The sequence below is a fragment of the Balaenoptera borealis genome, assembly GCF_965194805.1.
Source record: "Balaenoptera borealis genome assembly, chromosome: 16".
In the NCBI taxonomy this organism is placed as follows: Eukaryota; Metazoa; Chordata; class Mammalia; order Artiodactyla; family Balaenopteridae; genus Balaenoptera; species Balaenoptera borealis.
Genome location: NC_138872.1, coordinates 62063497 through 62090043, shown reverse-complemented (window position 1 = coordinate 62090043; position 26547 = coordinate 62063497). Strand labels below are relative to the sequence as shown.

The 26547-nt window shown below is 38.9% G+C and overlaps 1 protein-coding gene across 1 annotated transcript in view; it reads right to left on the bottom strand.

Annotated features, from left to right (window-relative positions):
* Positions 1-26547, bottom strand: part of MRTFB (myocardin related transcription factor B) — a 202916-nt gene that overhangs the window by 20921 nt on the left and 155448 nt on the right. Inside the window, 4 exon segments of the mRNA XM_082359257.1 lie at positions 360-472; positions 475-491; positions 4941-5191; positions 8371-8505. Of these exon segments, the coding sequence (XP_082215383.1) occupies positions 360-472; positions 475-491; positions 4941-5191; positions 8371-8505 (516 nt within the window).

The following is a 26547-nucleotide window of genomic DNA, read 5'->3' as shown; positions in this document are numbered from 1 at the left end:
AGCAGGCTGAGCGGGGGCAGAACCCAGGAAGGATGGCCCTGGAGATCATGTTCTCAACTGTTACATTTTCCTGCTTCTCCCAAACTTGGCAACGAATAGGGAAGAAAAAGATCTGCTTCTGGAGTTAGGAGTGGTGTGGTGCTTGCACACGGCATTTGCTCAATAGATGGAGATTTATTCCTGGTCATTTTAAAGGAAACTTAATGGACGTAAAAAGAAAGCACCTCTATAAAGGTTATCCTATTGGTGGTAAAGTTGAATATCTATTAGGAACTACCTACACCTGCTAGGCAAATCTGGCAAATCATTTACATTTTTGTGGTACTTATGGGTGAATAAACCCCACTTGCAATGATCACCTTTAAGTCATCCAAGCTAGAAGGCAGAGGCCCTGGCTTTCTCATAGGAGCAGATGTATTCTGTCTTGGTGTGTTAGATGTAGTGTTGTTCAAAGCTGGATTCCCACTGTTGTATTCTTGTCATTGAGTGGCCTTCAAAAGAAAAAGAAAGTTAGAGTTTCCAATAAAATAATTTCTGGGGTTGACATTGCTCCTGCTAACAATCTGTTAACTTACGAAGAGAAAAACACCTGGTCATGGATTGGCAGACTCAATATGGTAAAGACGTCAGTCAAATTAGACCCCAGTCAAACTCCCTGCAGGTTTTGTGTGTTGTTTGCTTGCTTGGTAGAAATTTAGAAGGTGATTCAAAGCTTTATATGGAAATGCAAAGGACCAAGAACGGCCATGACATCGTTGAAGTAAAAAAGCAAAGCTGGAAGCATCATACCACCAGATATCAAAATTTATGGTGATGCTGATGCAAGGACAGGACAATAGACAAATGGGAGAGATTAGAGAATCCAGAAACAGACCTCCCCAAGTACAAGGACCCTCAAGTCATCACAAAGGCGACACTGCAGTGTGGTGGAGAAAGGGTGGTTCTTCCCATAAATGGTACTAGGCTAAATTGGATATTCACACAGAGCAGAACAGGGCTTCTGATCAACCCCTACCCTCACACCATCCCAAAACCTAAATGTGAATTGGAAAACAAACTTTGAGAAGAAAACTTGGGATAATAGCTTCATAGCCTTTGATAAGCAAAGATTTCTTAGACAGGACACAAAAAGTACTCACTAAAAAAGATATCTTTCAGAGGGTGAAAAGTCAAGCCCCAGGAGAAGATTTTGTAATACGTATTTCTGACAAAAAACTCATCTAGAATACACACAGAAGTCTTGCAAATTAGTAAGAAAAAGAAAAGCCCAATGGGAAATTGGGAAAATCGTGAACAAGCATATCACAAGAAAGTATATCCAAATGGTCGATAAATATGTGAACAAGTGCTTAACCTCATTAGGTATGAATTACAGAATAGACAACAATAAAAATTAAGTGCCGCTGTCTGCATCAGGAAAGATACATCTCACAAACTCCATGTTGAGCAGAACTAATCTATGGGACAGAAGTCAGGATAGTCACTGAGGGGGGATGCAAGGTAACGGTAATGGAAATGACAGTGCTCCATTTCTTGATTTAGGTGGTTACAGGAGTGTGCTTACTTTGGCATCAATTTTCACTTATGATTTATGGACTTCTCTACCATGTACATTTTTAAAAGCTTATTTAAAAAATATTGGTGAATCTCTTGCACTAATTTCCCGAAACTCCTTTCCACGTCAAAGCCAGGTCCTCCCAACTCCTTCCGACTGTAATACTCCTGGCAACAATGGCATTTCCTTTTCTGGCTGGTTGATATTCATTAAAGAAAGGTGCACATGGTGGTTGATACTGTACAGCCAATTCCAGTGCAGCCTCAGGCTTTACTGTCAATATAAGCTTTGGTACTGAAGCCAAAGAGACCTGGAATTCCATGTTCTGAAATAGGGATCTAGGTCATGGTGCCTATGGGGCAAGGTCCACGGCTGGATGAGCTTTCTCAAATGGGTTTTAGGAAGCCTGTGTTTGAAGCCAGTTCTGGCCTTGTCAACAGCTAATTCTTGACATACATTTGAGTCTTTTTAAACCTGCCTGCATTTTGCTGAAATTAAATACTTGAAGTATTCGAAATGAAGTTTCTTGAAGTTTGGAGGAAATGACAAATATTTGAAAATGTATCACTATTCTTTCTAAAAATTCAACTTTTAAATCTTATTTTAGAATTACAAAAGCACTTTATTTTAATCATTCTCAGCCTTATATTCACTATTGTCCCCCCAAGGAGCCTTTTTAGACATTTTTTCCCTAATCACTCACCTATGAAATTTTAATACCATATATGTCCTGCATTTTTGTCCACGTACTATGTATGTGACAAAAATTGTCACACAAAAAATTTATTTTATTAAATAAAAAGTGTAAAATTCCCCCCAAGGAACTTTTGCTCCTTTGCGAATGATACGCTCTCCTTGAGAATGCATGATTTAAATTAATTATTCTGTTCATGCTGTCTTTTTGGTTGAGATTCTACAATACTCTACTTGTTACTATGATTAACCGTACAGTGTTGAATTCAGCTTTTAAAATAACTGAAATAAGTTGGTCTATTTTTTTCCCCAAATCAACCAGAGGGAGAAAAGGGGGATGGATGCCTGATGAATGTGGTCACTGTGTAGCTGAGGATCCTGAGGTCCAGGGACCCTCCAGGACCCTTCCTTTCCGTCAGCGTGTGGCCACTCCGGGACTAGAGCCCCATGTCTTCAGGCTCTTGCTTCTTCCAAGATACCAAAGGGCTGTGTTATCAGTAAAATTCCACCACTGCTGGCACTAGAGAACTGCCACATTCAGTTTCTTGTGTGGAATTTTGGTAAAAAGAAACAATGTGTCAGAAAATAACACCTCCATTTTTAGGACCTGGAAATTAAACAAAACTGGAGTCCCATCTTTGGCTGGTGCAATAAGACAAAAATGAGGGCTCCTTCTTCCTCCTAGTTCTTGGAGCTTTTTGGATGATGCCTTCCTGGGTCAGGAGGCTTGGTTACTTCAGTGGCAGGAATGTCTGAGGAGGAGAGGGGGACTGAAGCCTTCACGGAAAGACAAAGGACTTCAGAGTTCAGGTACCTCACACCTCAGATGTTTTCTTCCCATCGACAAAGCTGGCCGCACGCAGACAATTTCTTGCATTACAGAAAAGACTATTTCATGGACAGACACCACCTTTCATGGGATTTTCAGTTAAGTTTCCTCATCTGGGAACGGGGTCAGTAATAATATCATCTCCTCCGAGAGTCCCTGTGAGGAGGAGGATGCCGAGCACACGGTCAGGCACCGAGAGTGGCACCGACGTGTGAGCCATCGCCGCCGTTATCCTCACTGGTGCCCAGCGGTGGGGATGGTGGGGGCCGCCTCCCTGGGTCCTGGACGAAGCTGTAAAGCAGCGGTGGTTTGTCTTTGATACTCGTCCAGTTCTCTGGCCTTCCCTGGGTCCCTTCCAATGTCAACAGCTCTCTCAGGCCTGCTTGCTCTTAAAATAATAACATGCTACAAAAATTCTTTCTTCCTTCATCTCTGTGCCCTGATGTTTTCGATTTAAGTACTTCACAGGAAGGTCTGAATGACTAATAGGTCTAATCTTCCTCAAGATATTTGTATCTTAAAAGAAAAAAGTGAATTGATAATTATTAGCATATGAGGAGATATTTCTTAAAGAGAAGCTTTTTTAGTAAGTCTTAATCCTTTTCTACTTCTAGAAAATAGGGGCTCTCCATGGGGGAGTGCTCAGCCTACGTGTAGAAAACAGAAGTAAAGCTTCTACAGATCATGTAATCATAAACTGAGTGCATGGATCACAGAGTATCACTTTTCCCTGTCATGAGACTTTGGATCTTTAGTTTCTAGAGTTCCTTTTCTCGAGTTGACTGTAAATATTCCTTTTTCCTGAAAAGTGAATGAAATGAAGGACAAGTGTCCTTGCATTTTTATCTGTTTCCCAGAAAAGTGTACTGAGGATTTGTATCTAGAGATTTCCTCTAGTACATAATTAAAATTAGCTGTGCATGCCCTGCTATGAATTCAGTCTCAGAAGTCGTCAGAACTTACTCCCTTCTGTCCCTCCTGACTGGGGCTCAAACTTTGGAAACACGTTCCTTCTTCACAGTTATTGCTCACCAAGACCTTTTACTGTCTTTTGAAACATCTGTCACCTGTTCCTGCCTTCCCATCATCAGTGCCCTTTCAACTTCTTGCATCTACTTTATCGCAGAGTTTCTAACTGGTTTTCCTATGTCCAGGCTCCCCTCCAATACTGGTGTCAAACTGTTCTTTCATGCATTTTGATTTTACCATGTCACTGTGGCCCTCTGAAACATCCACTGTATCAGGATTAAAGTCGTCCCAACTTCATGTTCTTCTAGACATTGGCTCTACTCAAATCTGTCTTCCACTTTTCTTAAAAACTAACCACATTCTTTATTCAGGCCTTGTTTCCTCACCATGTAATAAACAGGCATTGTTTGCTCTAACTTCCTCTGTACTTGCACTCAGATCACTCCTCTTTGCTTGGAAGGCTCCTTCCCAAGTTTCAGGCCCTTTCCCATGTAAAGCTTTCCCTGACCACTGCAGCCTGCAGCTTTTGTGCTCATCCATCCTTTTTTTTTTTTAACTGTTTATACCAGGTTTACACTTTTTATGCTTTTCTCATAGCATCTCATACTATTCAGGTACAGAACAGGCAGATCTTTCCTGGATGAATAATTGTGAAAAATCATTTCTAACTTGAAAAGTTCAGAACCTGTTCTGGAGGACAAAAAATGGACTGGAAGGGAGGCTATTCTCACTGTGCTGACTTCAGACAGACACGGTGTGAGCTTTGATGGTAATAAAATGAAAAGAATCATGGAGCACCAGTAAATCACAGCATCCAACCTTTAGCACCTAATGGCCCCTCGTGACAACCACGCCCACCCCGCTTCACGGAGCCGCCCCGAGCCCAGCCCGTACTTGAGCGGCGCGGGCAGGATGGTCTGGTAGTTGTAGTGCTGCTGCTGCTGCTGGCTCAGGATCTGCAGCTGCAGGAAGAGCTGCTGCTGCTGGAGCAGCCGGGCGTAGTTGGAGTCCATGGGCGGCTCGCTCTTCTCCCCCTTCTGATCTGGCGGGATGTACTGGTGGTACTTCAGCTTCTTCACCCGGGGCTTCGGGTCCTTGCACTTTTTGCTACGGTGCTTGTCATTTGGATTCTTAGGATGGCTTTGCTATTTTCGAGAAAAAGACAGTAAGAAAATTCTAAGAGAATGCAATCCATTGTACTGTGTGCCTGACTGATTTGAAGAGAAAACGCAACGCACCTTGGAAATCGGTGTTGCTGCTCTGGAGAGCAATATACTAAATACATTTCAAGAGCTGTGAGAGCGTTCGTGCACTCCCTGTGACCAAAAACCTTGCTCCTAAGGACTTACTTCTCCTGATGCATTGGTCCCTTAGACTAAGGGCAAGATGCTCAGCTCAGCATTATCTATTCAAGTTCAACAAACATTTACTTTGGGTCTCCTGTGTAGATACTGCCTAGTACTTACATATACTATCTCCTAGTGAAAAACAGGTCTCACACTAAATATACAATAGGGAAAAGATTAAGTATACTTCACCATAACTATGTCATATTTTATGGTTATTAAAAAAAAATCTATGGTGAATATGTAAAAGCAGAAAAATGCTTCTAATGAGAATAAAGCAGAATATAAAGCCATGAATTTCTATGGCAAATATGCAGAAAAAAGAATACTGAGTAATGAGAATATGAATTTTTAAAAATTTTTCAAAAATATTACATTTTTATTTTGAAAATGGGGTGTGAGACCCTGTCTTATGATTAAGAATCAGATGACTTTTCTGAGTTCTTTTTACCTCCTCCATTTATAAGTTATCAGATCACTTTCTACTTTTTAGTATTCAAATTGTAAGATAACTTCATCTGAAAAAAAAGTCCACCAACAAAACAAGACAGCACAAAACAACAAGGTATAGAAAATTATTTCTAAGATGCTTTAGGTAAAATACTCAACTTAGTAAGAAGACTTTGAGAAGTACTAAATTAAATATAGCTATCAGTGTGATCATGTTATATAAGTTCACATTCAAAGAATTAGGAAATTGCAAAAAAACCCAAAAAACAGAAATAAAGAAGAAAAGAAAAGTCACCATATTCTGTATATCAGAAATCGTCACTATTAATATTTACGTTTTACTGCTTGGCCATCTCTCTTCAGTTGAACTGGCTTCCTTGTTCAGTGATGTTCAATTTTCTGCCCACAGATGTCCTCACAGCTACTCCCTCACCCCCTTTAGATCTCTGCCCAAATGTCATCTGCTTATTTGACCAGAGCACTCTATTTAAACCAGAAACGTCTCCCCTTGCCTCCATCCCCGATCTTGGCTTTATTCTTCACCACCCGGCACACTCTGTTTTACATCTGTTCACCTCCAGCTCCTAACCAAGGCGGAGGTACTGTGATGTTTTCGTCACTACTTTATCTACTCCTCGCACCCAGAACAGCACCTGGCTGGCACCTTCTGGTGCACACAGAAGGTGCTCGATAAATATCTGCTGAATTAATGAATGATAGATGTGTACGCTAATTAGAAACCACTTGAATTACAGGCACTTAAAATACACCACAATGTGAGAAAATATTCTTGTTGCTAAACAGCCTCCTGCTGCAATCTCACAATAGTAATCAATTCACTGTCATCTGCTTATTTTATCAATAATAAATTTTATTTCTAATCTTTTCAGACTGATCATAAAATGAATGGGGTGTGGGTTAAGAAGGGTTGACTATAATTGTTATGTAATAAAACAACGGACCCAGACACAGTCAGGAAGGGGACAGAAATATAATAACCAGCATTCCTCAGACTAAATCGGCTGTTACCTGTTAGCCTGCACATGTCTGTTCTCTTAGGACTGAGGATGGGAAATAGCTTTTCTCATGGAAAACCCCCAAAGAACTGTGGTCTGTTTCCTAATGTGTACCTATCCTTTCCTCTACTGGCAGAGTTCCCAGGGTAGTCTACTCAACCCCTCAGTCTCACATGCTTGAACAATGCCTTTTGCTCTAGAACTAAAGCCCTCCTTAAAGACAGACACTAGTGAGGAGCAGAAATTCAGAGACCAGGAGAGGCAGCGAACAAATTCTCAGTATCTGCAGGGAAAGACGGGTTGGCATTCGAACCCCCTTTGTGCTACTGGTGGGACATGCTGGGGGTCGTGGGAAGAGGAGGTAAGAGCTGATTTTATGGGCACAGTCACACTTGCCACCCTTTGGGATTTCTGGTGAAGACGGTGAAATACACTGGTATGTGCCCTGAAGGCATGGACACCTGGGCACACGGATGAACGAAAGCGCCTTCTCTCCAGGGAGGTCAGGACAAGCACAGGTCCTGGGGACGAGGGGAGTGAGGAACACGCCCCAGGCTAGCTGCCTTCCAGGAGTGCTGCAACGGCTAGCTGGGAAGGAAGGATGAAGGCCAGATTGGGATTCGGAGACGGGGTCCTTCTGGCCTCGTCACTTCCTCACTTCTTTGGGCCTCAGTCTCCTCATCTGAAAGGCGCTGAGAGGCTTAGCTAGCCCTCTGAGGTCCTTTTTTTAGTTCTAAAAGTTTGAGATCTGTGTTCTGCTAGTTTTGGCAAAAGTCACATCGGAAATGGTTAAACTATTCCTCAGTTTATAACCCCCCCCCTTTATTTACCAGTTCTAAATACACGTTAAAAAACTTTAAAAATGTGTTATATATTGAAAATTTTAATCTTCTTTGGAACTTCTAACTGAATTATTTTGACCAAGTAAAATGCATGGAACAGGGCCACAAATCTGCAGCTTATCTGAAGAACAAATCAAGCTGTATCAGGCCAAACTGCTAAATCAAAAAAATGTATTTGCTTCTCAAAAACCTTTAACCTGTCACATATCTGCAGTACCACTGAGTTTGACCTTGTGTATAAAGCCCAAAATCACGTTACCATTACAGGCATTTGCTTGTGAGATTCATGAATCCCAAGTGCTATAGACCCTCTCTCTCTGTCTCTCTCTCCCTGGTTTGTTTCATCTTAGTGGCCTGGGTGGAAGCAGAATTGGGAACTGCTGATAAAATGATTCCTAAAGTCTTTCTGCACTGCTGCAGTCATTTTATACAGACTGAATTTTGTGCTGTTCTTCTGTGACCATCGAACGAGAGGTCATTTGTTGAAGGTGGTGGTGGTTTCAGTTATGAAGGCCTGGGTGAGCAAGTCCTTCTGTGGTTTTGTTTTCAAGGCTTCAGGCTAAAAGGCAGGCCGGGCAATGTGGACACAGCCTTTGTCCTCTGTGCTCAGGGCTACACACCACAGTTGAAGGTAAAGACGCTCAAAGCGGCGTGCATGCAGGGTACCCACCTTCACCAGTGCTGGCCCAGGCTTTGCTGAGGACACGGTGTTGGTAGGGAGGACAGGTGCTGTGGACCGTGTTGGGGGCTGGTCTGCAGTAGGCGTTTTCAAGAATTCAGGAACTGCTGGGGACACTGAAGTAAACTGGTGGAAAAGGCAGAAAGGGGACAAGTCTGTGAAATCAATGACGGTGAAAAGAGAAAAACCAAAATTATAAGGGAATGACCTCATTTTTTAAAAAGTCCACTAGAAAAGAAACAAAAGAAAAATACAGTATTATGTCTGAGACCCAGATGGTGGAATAACATGCTTTACGTCCGTCGAGCCAATGATTTAGTCTTTGCCCCGATAGCAATGAAAAGCTAAAGCTAAATAAGGCTAGATTGACAAAACTCTAGTGTTTTCTCAGAAATATGGCCAGAACTGCCCTTTTTTGGCAGAAAAAAAGTCCAAGACTCCTGTAAAAATGATCAAAACAGTACATGGTACTTGAAAGGTTTTCTTGCCCTAAAGATCACACTAATCTGGGCTAATTCAGATATGATATTTAGTCTATGAATCCCCTCGACCACACCCCAGATCCACCGTCAGGAAGCCTCTGGTAAGAAAGCTTCCACTTCCCGGAGGCCCACTCCACGCATGTGTCCTTCAATGTGCTTTACAGCTTCTGTTCCCATCTCCAAACCTGACCAGCACTCTTGTCAACCATCCCATCGCCCTCCGCCCCTCCCATTTTTTGCAGCAGGAGAAAACCTGAAGAATATATTCTGATAGGATTGACGTGTGCATTGACAGTCCCCTCACACTTAAAACAAGAAGTGAATTCGTTGCCTAGGCCAAAATAAGCAATTACTGAATCTCAGTGTGGGGTCATATATTAATACAGGAAGCATCAACAACCCAACAGACTATTCCCACTAGCAATCTTCTTTAAGTAGATTTTAAGTATTCACTTACTGGAAAGAGATAGTACTATTGTAATAAATCAGTTAAACGTTGCACTGATTGCTACTTGGACCCAACAGCCTTATCTTAAAGGAGAATGGCTTTATCATTTCCGCTTCCCCGAACAACTGTCCAATTCATTATAATAATCAAAATCGGTTCTCTTGTTGAAGTATGTGGGTTTAAAAAATAGCAAACTGTATTTTCCCTCCTTAAAATAAATGACCTGAAAACTCAGAGGGCTATTAGCAGCAAGAAATATGATGCTTGGCACATACTAGTTACTCAATAAATATTTGTTTAATGGGTGAATGGAAATTCCTGGTGGCGTTACTCACGCTGGGTCACGCCCTCCAGCCCTGCTGAGCCTGGGAGATGTGTGTGGGTGCAGTTGACTGTCCATGCCCATGTCGCCTCTCTCCCTGAGCTTTGTTTTCATTGTGCCCCTGATTTCAGTTTTTAAGTAACTGTTAGTAAGTGTTGATGGTATAAAAGACTTTTTAAAGATGGCCACACTCAATTTCATTTTCAAACAGAAATGAAGGAGCTCCTCCACGAGTCTTGACACCTATGTTCCAAGGTGACTTCTGTCCCCAAACAGCCCCGAGACAGCCGGCTCCCCAGTGAACCTCTGAGATGTTCAGTGAACGATGATGGCCAGCTGATCCCTGCTTTAAGGGATATGGTTTTATGTTATTTGTTTTCCTTTCACTTTGTACTTTTTTTGGAAACGAGGATACTTATCTCTCGGTCAGTTTTCACGCAGGGGAAGAACATTCTTTGGCTATTAAATAGTTGGCATGTGAAGTAGAACCAGATATTTGAATTCTGAAACATATATATGTATATATTTCCTTGCAAATAAATTCTACTAACCTGGCAAGCTATTTTTACCAACCCAGCCCCTGCTGACTGATAATGATAGTAATGATTTATTGGAGAGCAGTCTTAATAATCTGAAAAATAACCCAGGTACGTGAATGTGGTATCAGTTGTAATATTTATGAAAACGTTTGGCCTATATTTCTAGACTTTGCCTAACTGACTTCATCCTTGATTACTAATACTCCCATCTCATTAGCTTCTTTGGTATTTTAGTGTGACTCTGCTACCCGGAAAACCACAGACTTCAGCATAATACAAGAATAGCTCAACTGAGATACACTGATTGTTAACCTTACCTAATCTGAAGATAAATTCTGGTTAAAAAGGGAGAAATATCTAAACGCTTCTTTACATGTTGCTGGTCTTTTTTATGTGCCTTAGAAAGGACCCGCCCCCTGCCCCCGCCCCAATCTTAGATCATATCTAAATGTTGGAATTCTAGTGGCTAGAATTACCCCCAAAGTCTAAATATTAATATTTTTGAAATGATAGTATTCCAAAAAGGACTGCAAGAATATCCAAGGCATAGAGGATACTACACTTATTTTGTTCCACAGTAAGGTGAGCAATACGTTAAAATCTTAAAAGAGTCCTTTAAATATGTTTACATTGACACCAAGATCTAAATTCACCTTATGGACTATCGAAATTTAATCTCAAAATGATCTCTTCTCCAAAGAAACAAAAAAGCTTCAAACTGTGCTTTGTTTTACTGGATCCGATACACTGTTCTCATCATAACTTCGTCTCATGACAACAGTTCTTTGTCATCATAACACCATAAAAGGAAATGTCAGGAAAACGTTGTTTACCAGTGGATATTTATGCTTTAAATAAAACTCAAAAGAAAGCACTTCAAATTTTAAAGACTGATCTTTCTCTTATTAGAAATTACTATGGAAAAGTTCTGCTACAAAAGAAAAAAGAGCAAATGTTTAAGCTGATTAGAGTTTTATAATATTTCAGGTATCTGCACTGGATCCTTCTGAAAAGATGATACATTTGCCAAAGACCAATCATTCTTCTCTGCTAAGTTCCTTTTTTATTAGAATTTCTTTATGCAGTCTAGAGGGATAGAAACTAGATATTTAAAAACAAAACGTTTTTGTACTGTAGATTTCAAATCTACAATAAATGTGTTTTTAATTTAGGATGTAGCAGAGATCTTAATTAAGATGGCAGTATGCAAATTAGAAATTCAAGATGCAGTTATTCTTTAAATATTTCCATATTCCAATCCTCAAATAAAATGAATGAGTTGAATACAAATCAAAAACATATGCTTTGTATATTTAGTGGATGGGTATTTTATGTAAAATTCTAGCTTTGTTAAAACATATCACCTAGCATTACCGCTTGTTTCTGTAATATACAGTTATAAGTTTAAGTGTTTCATTTATAGAACAAGTAGCTGAACATTAAAATCTACTGGCATGGACTTCCCTGTGGTCCAGTGGTTAAGACTCTGCGCTTCCCATCAACAGAGGAATGGATAAAAAAGATGTAGTATACATATACAATGGAATATTACTCAGCCATAAAAAAGGAATGAAATAATGCCATTTGCAGCAACATGGATGGACCTAGAGATTGTCATACTGGGTGAAGTAAGTCAGACAGAGAAAGACAAATACCATATGATATCACTTATATGGGGAATCTAAAAAGAAATGATACAAATGAACGCATTTACAAAAGAGAAATGGACTCACAAACTTAGAGAATGAACTTAAGGTTACCAGGGGGGAAGGGTGAAGGGAAGGGATAGTTAGGGAGTTTGGGATTGACATGTACACACTGCTATATTTAAAAAGGATAACCAACAAGGACCTACTGTATAGCACAAGGAACTCTGCTCAATGTTACGTGGCAGCCTGGATAGGAGGGGAGTCTGGGGGAGAATGTATACATGCATATGTATGGCTGAGTTGCTCTGCTATGCACCTGAAACTATCACAACATTGTTTATCGGCTATACTCCAATATAAGTTAAAAAGTTAAAAAAAAAAAAAAAGACTGCGCTTCCAATGCAGGGGGTACAGGTTCGATCCCTGGTCAGGGAAGTTCCACATGCCACGCAGCACCACTGGCACAATAGCTAGTGGACTTTTAGTTGGTACTTGAATACCTGATTAGTACTGAAGATCTTCATGTATCCCTCATTTAAAAAAATCGGTTATTTTTAAAAATTGTGGCAAAATGTACATAACATAAAATTTACCAATCAAACCATTTTAAAGTGTATAACTGTATGTCATTACGTACATCCACGTTGTTCTGCAACCATTACCACTATCCATTTCCAGAACTTCTTCATCACCCCAAACCGAAACTCTGTGCTCACTAAACAACAATATTCCATTCTCCCCTCCCTGCAGCCCCTGACAACCACTATCTACTTTCTGTATCTATGAATTTAACTACTCTAGGTACCTAATATAAGTGGAATCATATATTTTTCTTTCTGTAACTGGCTTATTTCACTTAGCATAATGTCCTCAAGGTTCATCCATGTTGTAGCTTGTGTCAGAATTCCCTTCTTTTTAAGGCTGAATAATACTCTGCTGCATGTGAACCACATTTTGTTTATCCATTCATTTGTCAATGGACACATGGGTTACTTCTACCTTTTGGCTATTAAATAATAGCCAAATAGTAAATAATGCTGCTATGAGCATGGGTGTACAGACTGCTGTTCAAGTCCCTGCTTTCAGTTCTTCTGGCCATAAACCCAGAAGTGGAATTGTTGGATCATATGGTAATTCTATTTTTAACTTTTTGAGGAACTACCATACCATTTTCTATAGTGGTTTGCACCATTTATTTCACAATTCCACCAACAGTGCACAGGGGTTCCAATTTTTCCAGAACCTTGCTGAGAACTTAATTTCTATTCTTTTTGATATTCTAACGGTATGAGGTGATATCTCATTGTGGCTTTGATTTGCATTTCTATAGTGATTGTTTCTGTAATTCTTCTGTAATTTCTGAGAAATCCACTGATATTCTTACTGGGAGATTTCCTCTTATATGTGATAAGTGACTTTCCTTGCTGCTTTCAAGATTCTCTCTGTCTTTGATTTTTGACAATTTGATTTTTATGTGTCTCAGTGTGGATCTCTTTGAGTTTATTCTCTTTGGCATTCATTGAGCTCCTTGGATTTGTATATCCATGTCCTGCCCCAAATTTGCAAAACTTTGGGTCATTATTTCTTCAATTAATTTCTCTGCCCTTTCTCTCTCTTCTCCTCTCGGACTCCCATAATGCCCATATTGATCTGCTTGATGGCATCCCATAAGTCTCTTAGGCTCTGTTCACTTTTCTTCATTCTTTGTGTCCTCAGACTCAATAATTTCAAATGACCTGTCTTCAAGTGTGCTGATATTTTTTGCTGTCTGAGTCTGCTGCTGAAGCCCTCTAATGGATTTTTCAATTCAATTAGTGTATTTTTCAGCTCCATAATTAAAAAAAAATAATTTCTGTTGATATTCTCATTTTGTTCATATATTGTTTCCCTGATTTCCTTTAGTTCATTGCTTGTGTTTTCCTTTAGCTTTTTGAGCATATTTAAGACAGTTAAAGTCTTTGTTTAGGAAGTCTGATGTGTGTGTCTCTTCAGGGATAGTTTCTGAAGATTATTTTGTTGCTTTGAATGGGCCATATTTCCCTGTTTTTTGTATGCCTTTTTGTTTTTTGGTGGTGGGGGGGCGTTGTATCTTTGGTTTAAAATTGGGCATGTGAAGAAACATCCACCTCTCCCAATCTTGGCAGACTGTTGTTGAAGACCTTCACTAATTTTATGGGCCTCTGGGCCTTGGGATTAACTCTGGGTGGAGGCTCAAGGTTTTGTCAAGTCTTTTCTGAGCATGTGTCCTGTCTGGGCCTAAGTGCATGTTTTTTTTGCTTGGTTCTGTTTATTAAATTTAAAAATTTCCCCTCATGCATGGCTGCTTTTAAATGTCTTAATTTCCCAGAGTCTCACCCTAGCTTCTTCTCAGGGCCTTAAAGAGTTCTGCTGCATTCTTTGGCCTGCTATCTACTGCCCTCAGGTGTCTGGGTCTGCAATTCCTCTACAATTTTCACATGATGTGGCTCCTGCCACTACCTTCTACAGCTTCTGCTAGCCTGAGATCCAAACTATTCACTTTCCCCCATCTGAGTTCTGAGTCAAACAAGTCAGAAATTAGTAGTCCCTTGGCCAGCCCACAACAGGCCAGAATACTGCAAACAAATTCTGCTCTACTCCTTCCATCCTGAGGGAGGGAACTGGGTATTGGGCCACTTCCTCTGACTATGCCATGCTGGGAAGGGTGTGGGCAAGGGTGAGTGAAAACACCATGACATTTTCTACATTTTTGAATGTGGCTTTTTCTTGATTGGGTGTTTGGTTGGTGTAGATATCTGACTGGTTTTCAGAGCTCTTATAAAGTTATTTTAGTCAGTCTGTAGTTTATTTAATGCTTCTGTGAGAGAATGAGGGCCTGGACCTTCCTATTCTGCTGTATTGTTGATGTGCAGTATCTTTTATAGTGAGACAGTGTCAAGTATGCAAATACATGCACAAAAATCTCAATGTGAGCCTATTTATTTAGTACTTCTAATTTTTAGTAGTTCAATTATAACCAATACTACAACTATTAAAATAATTCCACACAGCAGAAGGGTGATTAGTCAGAGTATCACCAACTAATCATTAATGAATTTGTTACTTTTGGTGGTAACTTCATAACATAAAAATTTCATTAATACTTTAGGATCAACTTTGGAAAACCTAGAGCCAATGTCCACCTTATTTAAATACAGTCCTCTTTATAAAGTTGTCACATATTATTTATTATATTCTCCAGAATCATGTAGAATGTCTATTACAACCTTTGTATAACCATGTTGGTGATTCACAAGTTAGTTAAAGTGACCATTAGGGGCCAGAATGTGGAAGCATAATAAATATTAAAATTACTGTTATTCATTTTTGGTAAGTGAATGATGTTACTTGAGTAGACTATATAGTAGAGAAAAAAATGGTATGTATGTTATTTCTTGGGTAATACAAATACCAGTTGTCACTATGAGTCATAACAGGATGAAACAGGATGATGTGCTGGAAAATAGCCTTAAGAAGAATCTCGGGAGATTAACCAAGATGGCGGAGTAGAAGGACGTGCTCTCACTCCCTCTTGCGAGAGCACCAGAATCACAACTGGCTGCTGGACAATCACTGACAGGAAGACCCTGGACTTCACCAAGGAGGATACCCCACGTCCAAGGACAGAGGAGAAGCCACAGTGAGACGGTAGGAGGGGCGCAATCAGAGTAAAATCAAACCCCGTAACTGCTGGGTGGGTGACTCACAGACTGGCGAACACTTATATCACAGAAGTCCACCCACTGGAGTAAAGGTTCTGAGCCCCACGTCAGGCTTCCCAACCTGGGGGTCAGGCAACGGGAGGAGGAATTCCTAGAGAATCAGACTTTGAAGCCTAGTGGGAATTGGATTGCAGGACTTTGACGGGACTGGGGGAAACAGAGACCCCACTCTTGGAGGGCACACACAAAGTAATGTGTGCATCGGGACCCAGGGGAAGGAGCAGTGAGCCTGGGGGAGACTGAACCAGACCTACCTGCTGGTGTTGGGGGGTCTCCTGCAGAGGCGAGTGGTGGCTCTGTTTCACCGTGGGGATAAGGACACTGGCAGCAGAGGTTCTGGGAAGTTCTCCTTGGCGTGAGCCCTCCCAGAGTCTGCCATTAACCCCACCAAAGAGCACGGGTAGGCTCCAGTGTTGGGTTGCCTCAGGCAAAACAGCCAACAGGGAGGGAACCCAGCCCCACCCATCAACAGTCAAGTGGATTAAGGTTTTACTGAGCTCTGACCACCACAGCAACAGGGAGGGAACCCAACCCCACCCATCAACAGTCAAGTGGATTAAGGTTTTACTGAGCTCTGACCGCCACAGCAACAGTCAGCTCTACCCACCACCAGAGCCTCCCATCAAGCCTCTTAGATAGCCTCAACCACCAGAGGGCAGACAACAGAAGCAAGAAAAACTATAATCCTGCAGCCTGTGGACCAAAAACCACAGTTACAGAAAGATAGAGAAGATGAAAAGGCAGAGGGCTATGTACCAGATGAAGGAACAAGAAAAAAACCCCAGAAAAACAACTAAATGAAGTGGAGATAGGCAACCTTCCAGAAAAAGAATTCAGAATAATGATAGTGAAGATGATCCAGGACCTTGGAATAAGAATGGAGGCAAAGATTGAGAAGATGCAAGAAATGATTAACAAAGACCTAGAAGAATTAAAGAACAAACAAACAGAGATGACCAATACAATAACTGAAATGAAAACTACACTAGAAGGAATCAATAGCAGAATAACTGAGGCAGAAGAACGGATAAGTGACCTGGAAGACAGAATGATGGAATTCACTGCTGCGGAACAGACTAAAGAAAAAAGAATGAAAAGAAATGAAGACAGCCTAAGAGACCTCTGGGACAACATTAAACGCAACAACATTCGCATTATAGGGGTCCCAGAAGGAGAAGAGAGAGAGAAAGGACCAGAGAAAATATTTGAAGAGATTATAGTCGAAAACTTCCCTAACATGGGAAAGGAAATAGCCACCCAAGTCCAGGAAGCACAGAGAGTCCCATACAGGATAAACCCAAGGAGAAACACGCCGAGACACATAGTAATCAAAGTGGCAAAAATTAAAGACAAAGAAAAATTATTGAAAGCAGCAAGGGAAAAACGACAAATAACATACAAGGGAACTCCCATAAGGTTAACAGCTGATTTCTCAGCAGAAACTCTGCAAGCCAGAAGGGAGTGGCATGATATACTTAAAGTGATGAAAGGGAAGAACCTACAACCAAGATTACTCTACCCGGCAAGGATCTCATTTAGATTTGATGGAGAAATCAAAAGCTTTACAGACAAGCAAAAGCTAAGAGAATTCAGCACCACCAAACCAGCTCTACAACAAATGCTAAAGGAACTTCTCTAAGTGGGAAACACAAGAGAAGAAAAGGACCTACAAAAACAAACCCAAAACAATTAAGAAAATGGTCATAGGAACATACATATCGATTATTACCTTAAACGTGAATGGATTAAATGCCCCAACCAAAAGACATAGACTGGCTGAATGGATACAAAAACAAGACCCATATATATGCTGTCTACAAGAGACCCACTTTAGACCTAGGGACACATACAGACTGAAAGTGAGGGGATGGAAAAAGATATTCCATGCAAATGGAAATCAAAAGAAAGCTGGAGTAGCTATACTCATATCAGATAAAATAGACTTTAAAATAAAGAATGTTACAAGAGACAAGGAAGGACACTACATAATGATCCAGGGATCAATCCAAGAAGAAGATATAACAATTATAAATATATATGCACCCAACATAGGAGCACCTCAATACATAAGGCAACTGCTAACAGCTATAAAAGAGGAAATCGACAGTAACACAATAATAGTGGGGGACTTTAACACCTCACTTACACCAATGGACAGATCATCCAAAATGAAAATAAATAAGGAAACAGAAGCTTTAAATGACACAATAGACCAGATAGCTTTAATTGATATATATCGGACATTCCATCCAAAAACAGCAGATTACACGTTCTTCTCAAGTGCGCATGGAACATTCTCCAAGATAGATCACATCTTGGGTCACAAATCAAGCCTCAGTAAATTTAAGAAAATTGAAATCATATCAAGCATCTTTTCTGACCACAACGCTATGAGATTAGAAATGAATTACAGGGAAAAAAACGTAAAAAGGACAAACACATGGAGGCTAAACAATACGTTACTAAATAACCAAGAGATCACTGAAGAAATCAAAGAGGAAATCAAAAAATACCTAGAGACAAATGACAATGAAAACACGACGACCCAAAACCTATGGGATGCAGCAAAAGCAGTTCTAAGAGGGAAGTTTATAGCTATACAAGCCTACCTAAAGAAACGAGAAAAAGCTCAAGTAAACAATCTAACCTTACACCTAAAGAAACTAGAGAAAGAAGAACAAACAAAACCCAAAGTTAGCAGAAGGAAAGAAATCATAAAGATCAGAGCAGAAATAAATGAAATAGAAACAAAGAAAACAATAGCAAAGATCAATAAAACTAAAAGTTGGTTCTTTGAGAAGATAAACAAAATTGATAAGCCATTAGCCAGACTCATCAAGAAAAAGAGGGAGAGGACTCAAATCAATAAAATCAGAAATGAAAAAGGAGAAGTTACAATAGACACTGCAGAAATACAAAGCATCCTAAGAGACTACTACAAGCAACTTTATGCCAATAAAATGGACAACCTGGAAGAAATGGACAAATTCTTAGAAAGGTATAACCTTCCAAGACTGAACCAGGAAGAAATAGAAAATATGAACAGACCAATCACAAGTAATGAAATTGAAACTGTGATTAAAAATCTTCCAACAAACAAAAGTCCAGGACCAGATGGCTTCACAGGTGAATTCTATCAAACATTTAGAGAAGAGCTAACACCCATCCTTCTCAAACTCTTCCAAAAAATTGCAGAGGAAGGAACACTCCCAAACTCATTCTATGAGGCCACCATCACCCTGATACCAAAACCAGACAAAGACACTACAAAAAAAGAAAATTACAGACCAATATCACTGATGAATATAGATGCAAAAATCCTCAACAAAATACTAGCAAACAGAATCCAACAACACATTAAAAGGATCATACACCACGATCAAGTGGGATTTATCCCAGGGATGCAACGATTCTTCAATATACGCAAATCAATCAATGTGATACACCATATTAACAAATTGAAGAATAAAAACCATATGATCATCTCAATAGATGCAGAAAAAGCTTTTGACAAAATTCAACACCCATTTCTGATAAAAACTCTCCAGAAAGTGGGCATAGAGGGAACCTACCTCAACATAATAAAGGCCATATATGACAAACCCACAGCAAACATCATTCTCAATGGTGAAAAACTGAAAGCATTTCCTCTAAGATCAGGAACGAGACAAGGATGTCCACTCTCACCACTATTATTCAACATAGTTTTGGAAGTCCTAGCCACGGCAATCAGAGAAGAAAAAGAAATAAAAGGAATACAAATTGGAAAAGAAGAAGTAAAACTGTCACTGTTTGCGGATGACATGATACTATACATAGAGAATCCTAAAACTGCCACCAGAAAACTGCTAGAGCTAATTAATGAATATGGTAAAGTTGCAGGATACAAAATTAATGCACAGAAATCTCTTGCATTCCTATACACTAATGATGAAAAATCTGAAAGAGAAATTAAGGAAACACTCCCATTTACCATTGCAACAAAAAGAATAAAATACCTAGGAATAAACCTACCTAGGGAGACAAAAGACCTGTATGCACAAAACTATAAGACACTGATGAAAGAAATTAAAGATAATACCAACAGATGGAGAGATATACCATGTTCTTGGATTGGAAGAATCAACATTGTGAAAATGAGTATACTACCCAAAGCAATCTACAGATTCAATGCAATCCCTATCAAATTACCAATGGCATTTTTTACGGAGCTAGAACAAATCATCTTAAAATTGGTATGGAGACACAAAAGATCCCGAATAGCCAAAGCAGTCTTGAGGCAAAAAAATGGAGCTGGAGGAATCAGACTCCCTGACTTCAGACTATACTACAAAGCTACAGTAATCAAGACAATATGGTACTGGCACAAAAACAGAAACATAGATCAATGGAACAAGATAGAAAGCCCAGAGATTAACCCACGCACCTATGGTCAACTAATCTATGACAAAGGAGGCAAAGATATACAATGGAGAAAAGACAGTCTCTTCAATAAGTGGTGCTGGGAAAACTGGACAGCTACATGTAAAAGAATGAAATTAGAATACTCCCTAACACCATACACAAAAATAAACTCAAAATGGATTAGAGACCTAAATATAAGACTGGACACTATAAAACTCTTAGAGGAAAACATAGGAAGAACACTCTTTGACATAAATCACAGCAAGATCTTTTTTGATCCACCTCCTAGAGTAATGGAAATAAAAACAAAAATAAACAAGTGGGACCTAATGAAACTTCAAAGCTTTTGCACAGCAAAGGAAACCATAAACAAGACGAAAAGACAACCCTCAGAATGGGAGAAAATATTTGCAAACGAATCAACGGACAAAGGATTAATCTCCAAAATATATAAACAGCTCATTCAGCTCAATATCAAAGAAACAAACACCCCAATCCAAAAATGGTCAGAAGACCTAAATAGACATTTCTCCAAAGAAGACATACAGACGGCCACGAAGCACATGAAAAGATGCTCAACATCACTAATTATTAGAGAAATGCAAATCAAAACTACAATGAGGTATCACCTCACTCCTGTTAGAATGGGCATCATCAGAAAATCTACAAACAACAAATGCTGGAGAGGGTGTGGTGAAAAGGGAACCCTCTTGCACTGTTGGTGGGAATGTAAATTGATACAGCCACTATGGAGAACAATATGGAGGTTCCTTAAAAAACTAAAAATAGAATTACCATATGACCCAGCAATCCCACTACTGGGCATATACCCAGAGAAAACCGTAATTCAAAAAGACACATGCACCCGAATGTTCATTGCAGCACTATTTACAATAGCCAGGTCATGGAAGCAACCTAAATGCCCATCAACAGACGAATGGATAAAGAAGATGTGGTACATATATACAATGGAATATTACTCAGCCATAAAAAGGAACGAAATTGAGTCATTTGTTGAGACGTGGATGGATCTAGAGACTGTCATACAGAGTGAAGTAAGTCAGAAAGAGAAAAACAAATATCGTATATTAATGCATGTATGCGGAACCTAGAAAAATGGTACAGATGAGCCAGTTTGCAGGGCAGAAGTTGAGACACAGATGTAGACAATGGACATATGGACACCAAGGGGGGAAAACTGCGGTGGGGTGGGGATGGTGGTGTGCTGAATTGGGCGATTGGGATTGACATGTATACACTGATGTGTATAAAACTGATGCCTAATAAGAACCTGCAGTATAAAAAAACAAACAAAACAACTAATACTAAACTTTCATTGGGTTATTTGTATGGAAATATGTTAATATAAATGTTTCAGACATTACATGAAATTTCTAAAAATCTTATATTTGTACTTGTATGGAAATATGTATGGAAATATGTTAATATAAATGTTTCAGACATTACATGAAATTTCTAAAAATCTTATATTTGTACTTGTATGGAAATATGTATGGAAATATGTTAATATAAATGTTTCAGACATTACATGAAATTTCTAAAAATCTTATATTTGTACTTGTATGGAAATATGTATGGAAATATGTTAATATAAATGTTTCAGACATTACATGAAATTTCTAAAAATCTTATATTTGTACTTGTATGGAAATATGTATGGAAATATGTTAATATAAATGTTTCAGACATTACATGAAATTTCTAAAAATCTTATATTTGTACTTGTATGGAAATATGTATGGAAATATGTTAATATAAATGTTTCAGACATTACATGAAATTTCTAAAAATCTTATATTTGTACTTGTATGGAAATATGTATGGAAATATGTTAATATAAATGTTTCAGACATTACATGAAATTTCTAAAAATCTTATATTTGTACTTGTATGGAAATATGTATGGAAATATGTTAATATAAATGTTTCAGACATTACATGAAATTTCTAAAAAAAAAAAAAAAAAAAAAAAAAAAAAGAAGAATCTCACACTGTTGGCCTAATAAGAACAAAGTCATTAGTTCAAATCCCCTGCAGGCCAGAGAGATGCTTTTTCATGATATCTAATCCCCTGCAGGCCAGAGAGATGCTTTTTCATGATATCTGCCCCCAGATGATACATATAAAGTAAGTCGTCCAATGCCTGAACAACACTGAATTAAGTGTAATGGCCAGCAGATGTTGGCCATTATTTACCATCATCTCAGTTATATTCAATAAAGATTTATTTATTAATAAATAAATAGGAAAGGCCTATTCTGCATAATGCACCATTTTAGGCACTTTTCTGTTGGTCACAGGAGAACTGAGTTAAGAATTGGGATGGAACACAGCTTCACAGTTAATGTTGAAAACCAGCTCAAAAATCTATTAATAGTGGCAGACTCCTCTTGATATATAAGTTATAAAAAGCATAACTGAAGGGGTAATCATAGGAATTACAGTCAATATCTTTGATGTCCTATTCAGGCCTTTACTGATAAGTGTTTGCAATAAAAGTCTTATTTTGATTATTTAGTATATATGTACACGGCTTACATACTAGACCTTGCTCATTCTCTTTGTTAGCTTAAACCTAAAATTTCTCTATTATTTGGCAAAAGGTCATCTACCTGTAAGTTACTTGAAACAATGGTAAAAAATAGTTTGCCAAATTCTCCTAAGCTTGTCTTCCTGAAAATACACAGAGTAAGTGTCCAAGAAGGTTCCTTTCAGTACTACTTTGAATTTGAAAATGAACATAGATCCTGTCAGATCATACTTACAGTTAAACATCTGGGTGTTTACAATAAATGATTAATTAAATGACTTAAGAAATCATTGAGAGAAAAAAATTCCTCAGATTAAAAGGACCAGTGTCACAGCTTGTGGTACCCATGTGTGACTTGCTGGTCTTAATTTTCTACAGCTTTCCATTGTTCAAGAGTTGCTTCAGCATAAAAATAAATTGAGCTCCAATATGTGATGTGTGTTTCATTAATATTTTGGCAAATTCCTTTCCAGCTGTACTTTGATCAGAATTGAAAAGACAAGAGGAAAGTCCAAGGAAAAGCAGTTTTAGTCTCTTACAGACCACAAAGAAATAATAGATATTTCAAAGAATTTACATTTTGAAGGAAGATCGTGGTTGTGTATTACACTGTTCACATTGTGAGGTCATTAGCTTTTTAGCACTGGGATTGTAAAACAAGTGCCTGAAAAATCTGTTTTTTGCCTAGATATTATGTGTTAAAATTTTTATTTTTGGTAGGGAATGTTTCTTTTATTTGAACACTTTTCTGTAGGACTTAAACTTCTGGTATCTATCCGTGTGTTCTGAAAAAGAATTAAGGAGACTATATGTCATAAGACATTTTGGAATAAAGCAAGGCATATGGAAATCTTGAGCCTAATTTTCTCCCAACTAATTATCTGTAAGTATAACTTTTAAAGAACCTAGAAGAAATTCCCTGAATTGGTCTTGAACATTACAGTAGGCCAAGTATGAAAATAATTGAACAGGAAAATTAGAAAAATGTGTTTAAGCCATAGGATTAAATGTGCAGCATAAAATGATGATTAATCACCATATGAAAAAACTTGGTTCAGGTAAACAAGAAGCAAAGTGAAATTTATGTCAGAGCCACTCAAAAGTGTGGTCTGTGGACCTTTGTTACCTGCCAGTGACAAGGACAGGAAGTCTTAGGAAAGTTGATGTCATCCCACTACTTTTATTTTATTTTACAAGAGGATCAGTCCACAATGCATTGGAAATTAAACTATATAAAAAACAAACATATTGGGACTTCCCTGGTGGCACAGTGGTTAAGAATCCGCCTGCCAATGCAGGGGACACGAGTTCTATCCCTGGTCTGGGAAGATCCCACAGGCCGCAGAGCAACTAAGCCCGTGCGCCACAACTACTGAGCCTGAGCTCTAGAGCCCGCGAGCCACCAACTACTGAGCCCGTGCCCCACAACTACTGAAGCCCTTGTGCCTAGAGCCTGTGCTCCGCAACAAGAGAAGCCACCGCAATGAGAAGCCCGTGCACCGCAATGAAGAGTAGACCCCGCTCGCCGCAACTAGAGAAAGCCTGCATGCAGCAACAAAGACCCAACACAGCCAAAAATAAATAAAATAAATTAAAAAAAAAAGAAAATGATTTAAGAATATGATTAACATACAGCCAAGTTCACGATATGTTAAGAATACAGTTTAGTAGTGTTTAGAGCAGAACTTCAAATTGTAAAAATAAAATATAAAAGGAATATATGTATACTTAGGAAAGTTTGTAAGAGGAGTTACGGGTGATTTAAACAAAACAAAACAAAACAAACATATTATTCCTTCACTACAGGCAGTTTGAGGACCACTGGTCTACAGTAACTAAATTCACCATCAAACTCATATACTGAGTTTCCATTTGAAAGATTAAAAACTAAGAATATCAAAGAACACCCAAAACACAAGATGTTTATGTTGCTCTTTTAAAATAAGGGGCTGTCCCTTCCCTCTGTAATCTTGATGTCCAATGAGAAGGAATGTTTTCAGGTACTTTCCCTTAAACTCCATATGTGAAAGTAATTATATTTAGGGAGATAAATATATTTTACATATATATCAAGTGAGGTGCCTGGACAAACACTAGATAACAGTGAATATAATTAAAGTATAAAATTTGCCAAAACAAAACCTAATTATCACTTCTAGACACAAAAATCCCAAAGACTTTACAGGCATCATAAAGTTGGCCTCTGCAGTTGATTCAGAAAACAGAAACAAAACAAATACCTACAACATAACTTGCGATCTGACATCAATATAGCACAGTTAACATGGAGATGCTTTTTTAATTGCACAAATAAAAGTATAATATTAAGAATCTTTGTCAGAGTCCTTACTTATAAATACTAAAACACAATCGAAAGGAATTTTATAAAGGACACAATTTAAGAAGGTTTCAAGATATATGGTGCAGGAAATGTGTAATGGGTAAAGGTGCAGTAAGCCAGCCCTGATTCTAGGTTCTTTCACCTGAACGTGTAAGTAGGGAGTGCACCATTCTCTAAAGTGGGTCTTTTCCCAAAGGCACTATTGACAGATAAAAAGCAGACTATTAATGGTCTGTGTGTAACAGGCAGAAGTGGCATTGCAGCAACACTAAAGAGTGTTATAAAAACTAATGTTTAAGTTCATGGATGACCTGAGGCTTAGTGTGTGCTGCACTGGCAATAAATAGGCTGTATTTATTCTTCAAGAAACACTGCTATTCCTTTTTTCCTTCAAGGAATTCTGGAATGTCAGCCCACTGACATTGGGTGGGACATGAGGTGGGACAGCCTCCGGTTAAAGTTTCTCACTTATAAACTCAGCTGGAGACCAAGTTTCAAGACCAAAGCTAAGAAGCTAATAGTACAAGCAATGCAGGGAAAAGGAGAATGATAGTCTCTTATACAGGTGGAACTGTCATGAAGCCATTACCAGGTAGATGGCTGAGGTGACAAAAATTCTCTATTACTAAAAAGCTAATAAGGCCATGCTAATAGCTGTCTGATGTCCTGACCTACTCAGACAGAAACAGAACAAACAACCCAAATGGATAAGTAGAACTGTTTTCTAATGGTATGTACTTACATATTTGACATTCTTTTTAGCCCTATTTTTAAAGCTCAAAACCAGGGTGCAGCAAATACGGTGAGAACAGTAGGGGCTGGTCTCCCTTCTCTCCGTTCCTGCCTGCTTAGACCTCAGACCATGGGCTGGTCGCTGACCCTCATCGTTCCTCCAGGCCAGGTTCCAGCGAAGCCGAGGGGCCAGTCACACTTGCCCTGTAAACTCTGACAGGAGAATATGAAGTGTAGCTACCCACACTACCTCTCGTGACTCCAAGAGGGAGAGGCTCTACTCGCAAATGAGAGAACACAAACACTGCTGCTACGAGCCGGCGTCAGTGCTCATGGTGCTGAATGCAATTCAACATTTATTGAGCACTCTTTCTGTACCCGGCCCTGTGCTAGGTGTTAAAGATAACCCCCCCTCCCCCGCCCCCCTATTTCAGATCATGGTGGTAAGTGCAATGAAGAAGATAATGCTGAAAGACACAGTCCCTAACAAATAGATATTCATGAATGAGAAGAAATGCCATAAGAAAATGTGCAAACATTTTTAATCCCCAAACTTCCATATTTCTCTGAACCCAGGCCTTCCCCCGTGAAAGGGTTAAGGCAGGTAATTGCTAAATTCCTTTCCAATTCAAAAATTCTATGATGCTGGGCTTTAACAAGAACATTTTCTACTGAACTTGACCAATCCCGTTAAGTAGTTCAATAGTTTTGACTTTAATATAACTAAATACTATTAAAATTTCGGTAAGGTAAAAACACCATAAAGAGAGAGAAAAAACAACAGATTACGTGCAGCACAGAGTTCTTATAAAACCAAAAGAAACACTAACACTCAGTGAAAAATAAGAAATGTAAATTTCCAATACAATTATCAAAAAATATTAAATCTTTTGCATGCACTAGATTCTAAGTTTCTGACACATAATAAGTGCTTGATAAATATTTGTTGAATAAATGAAT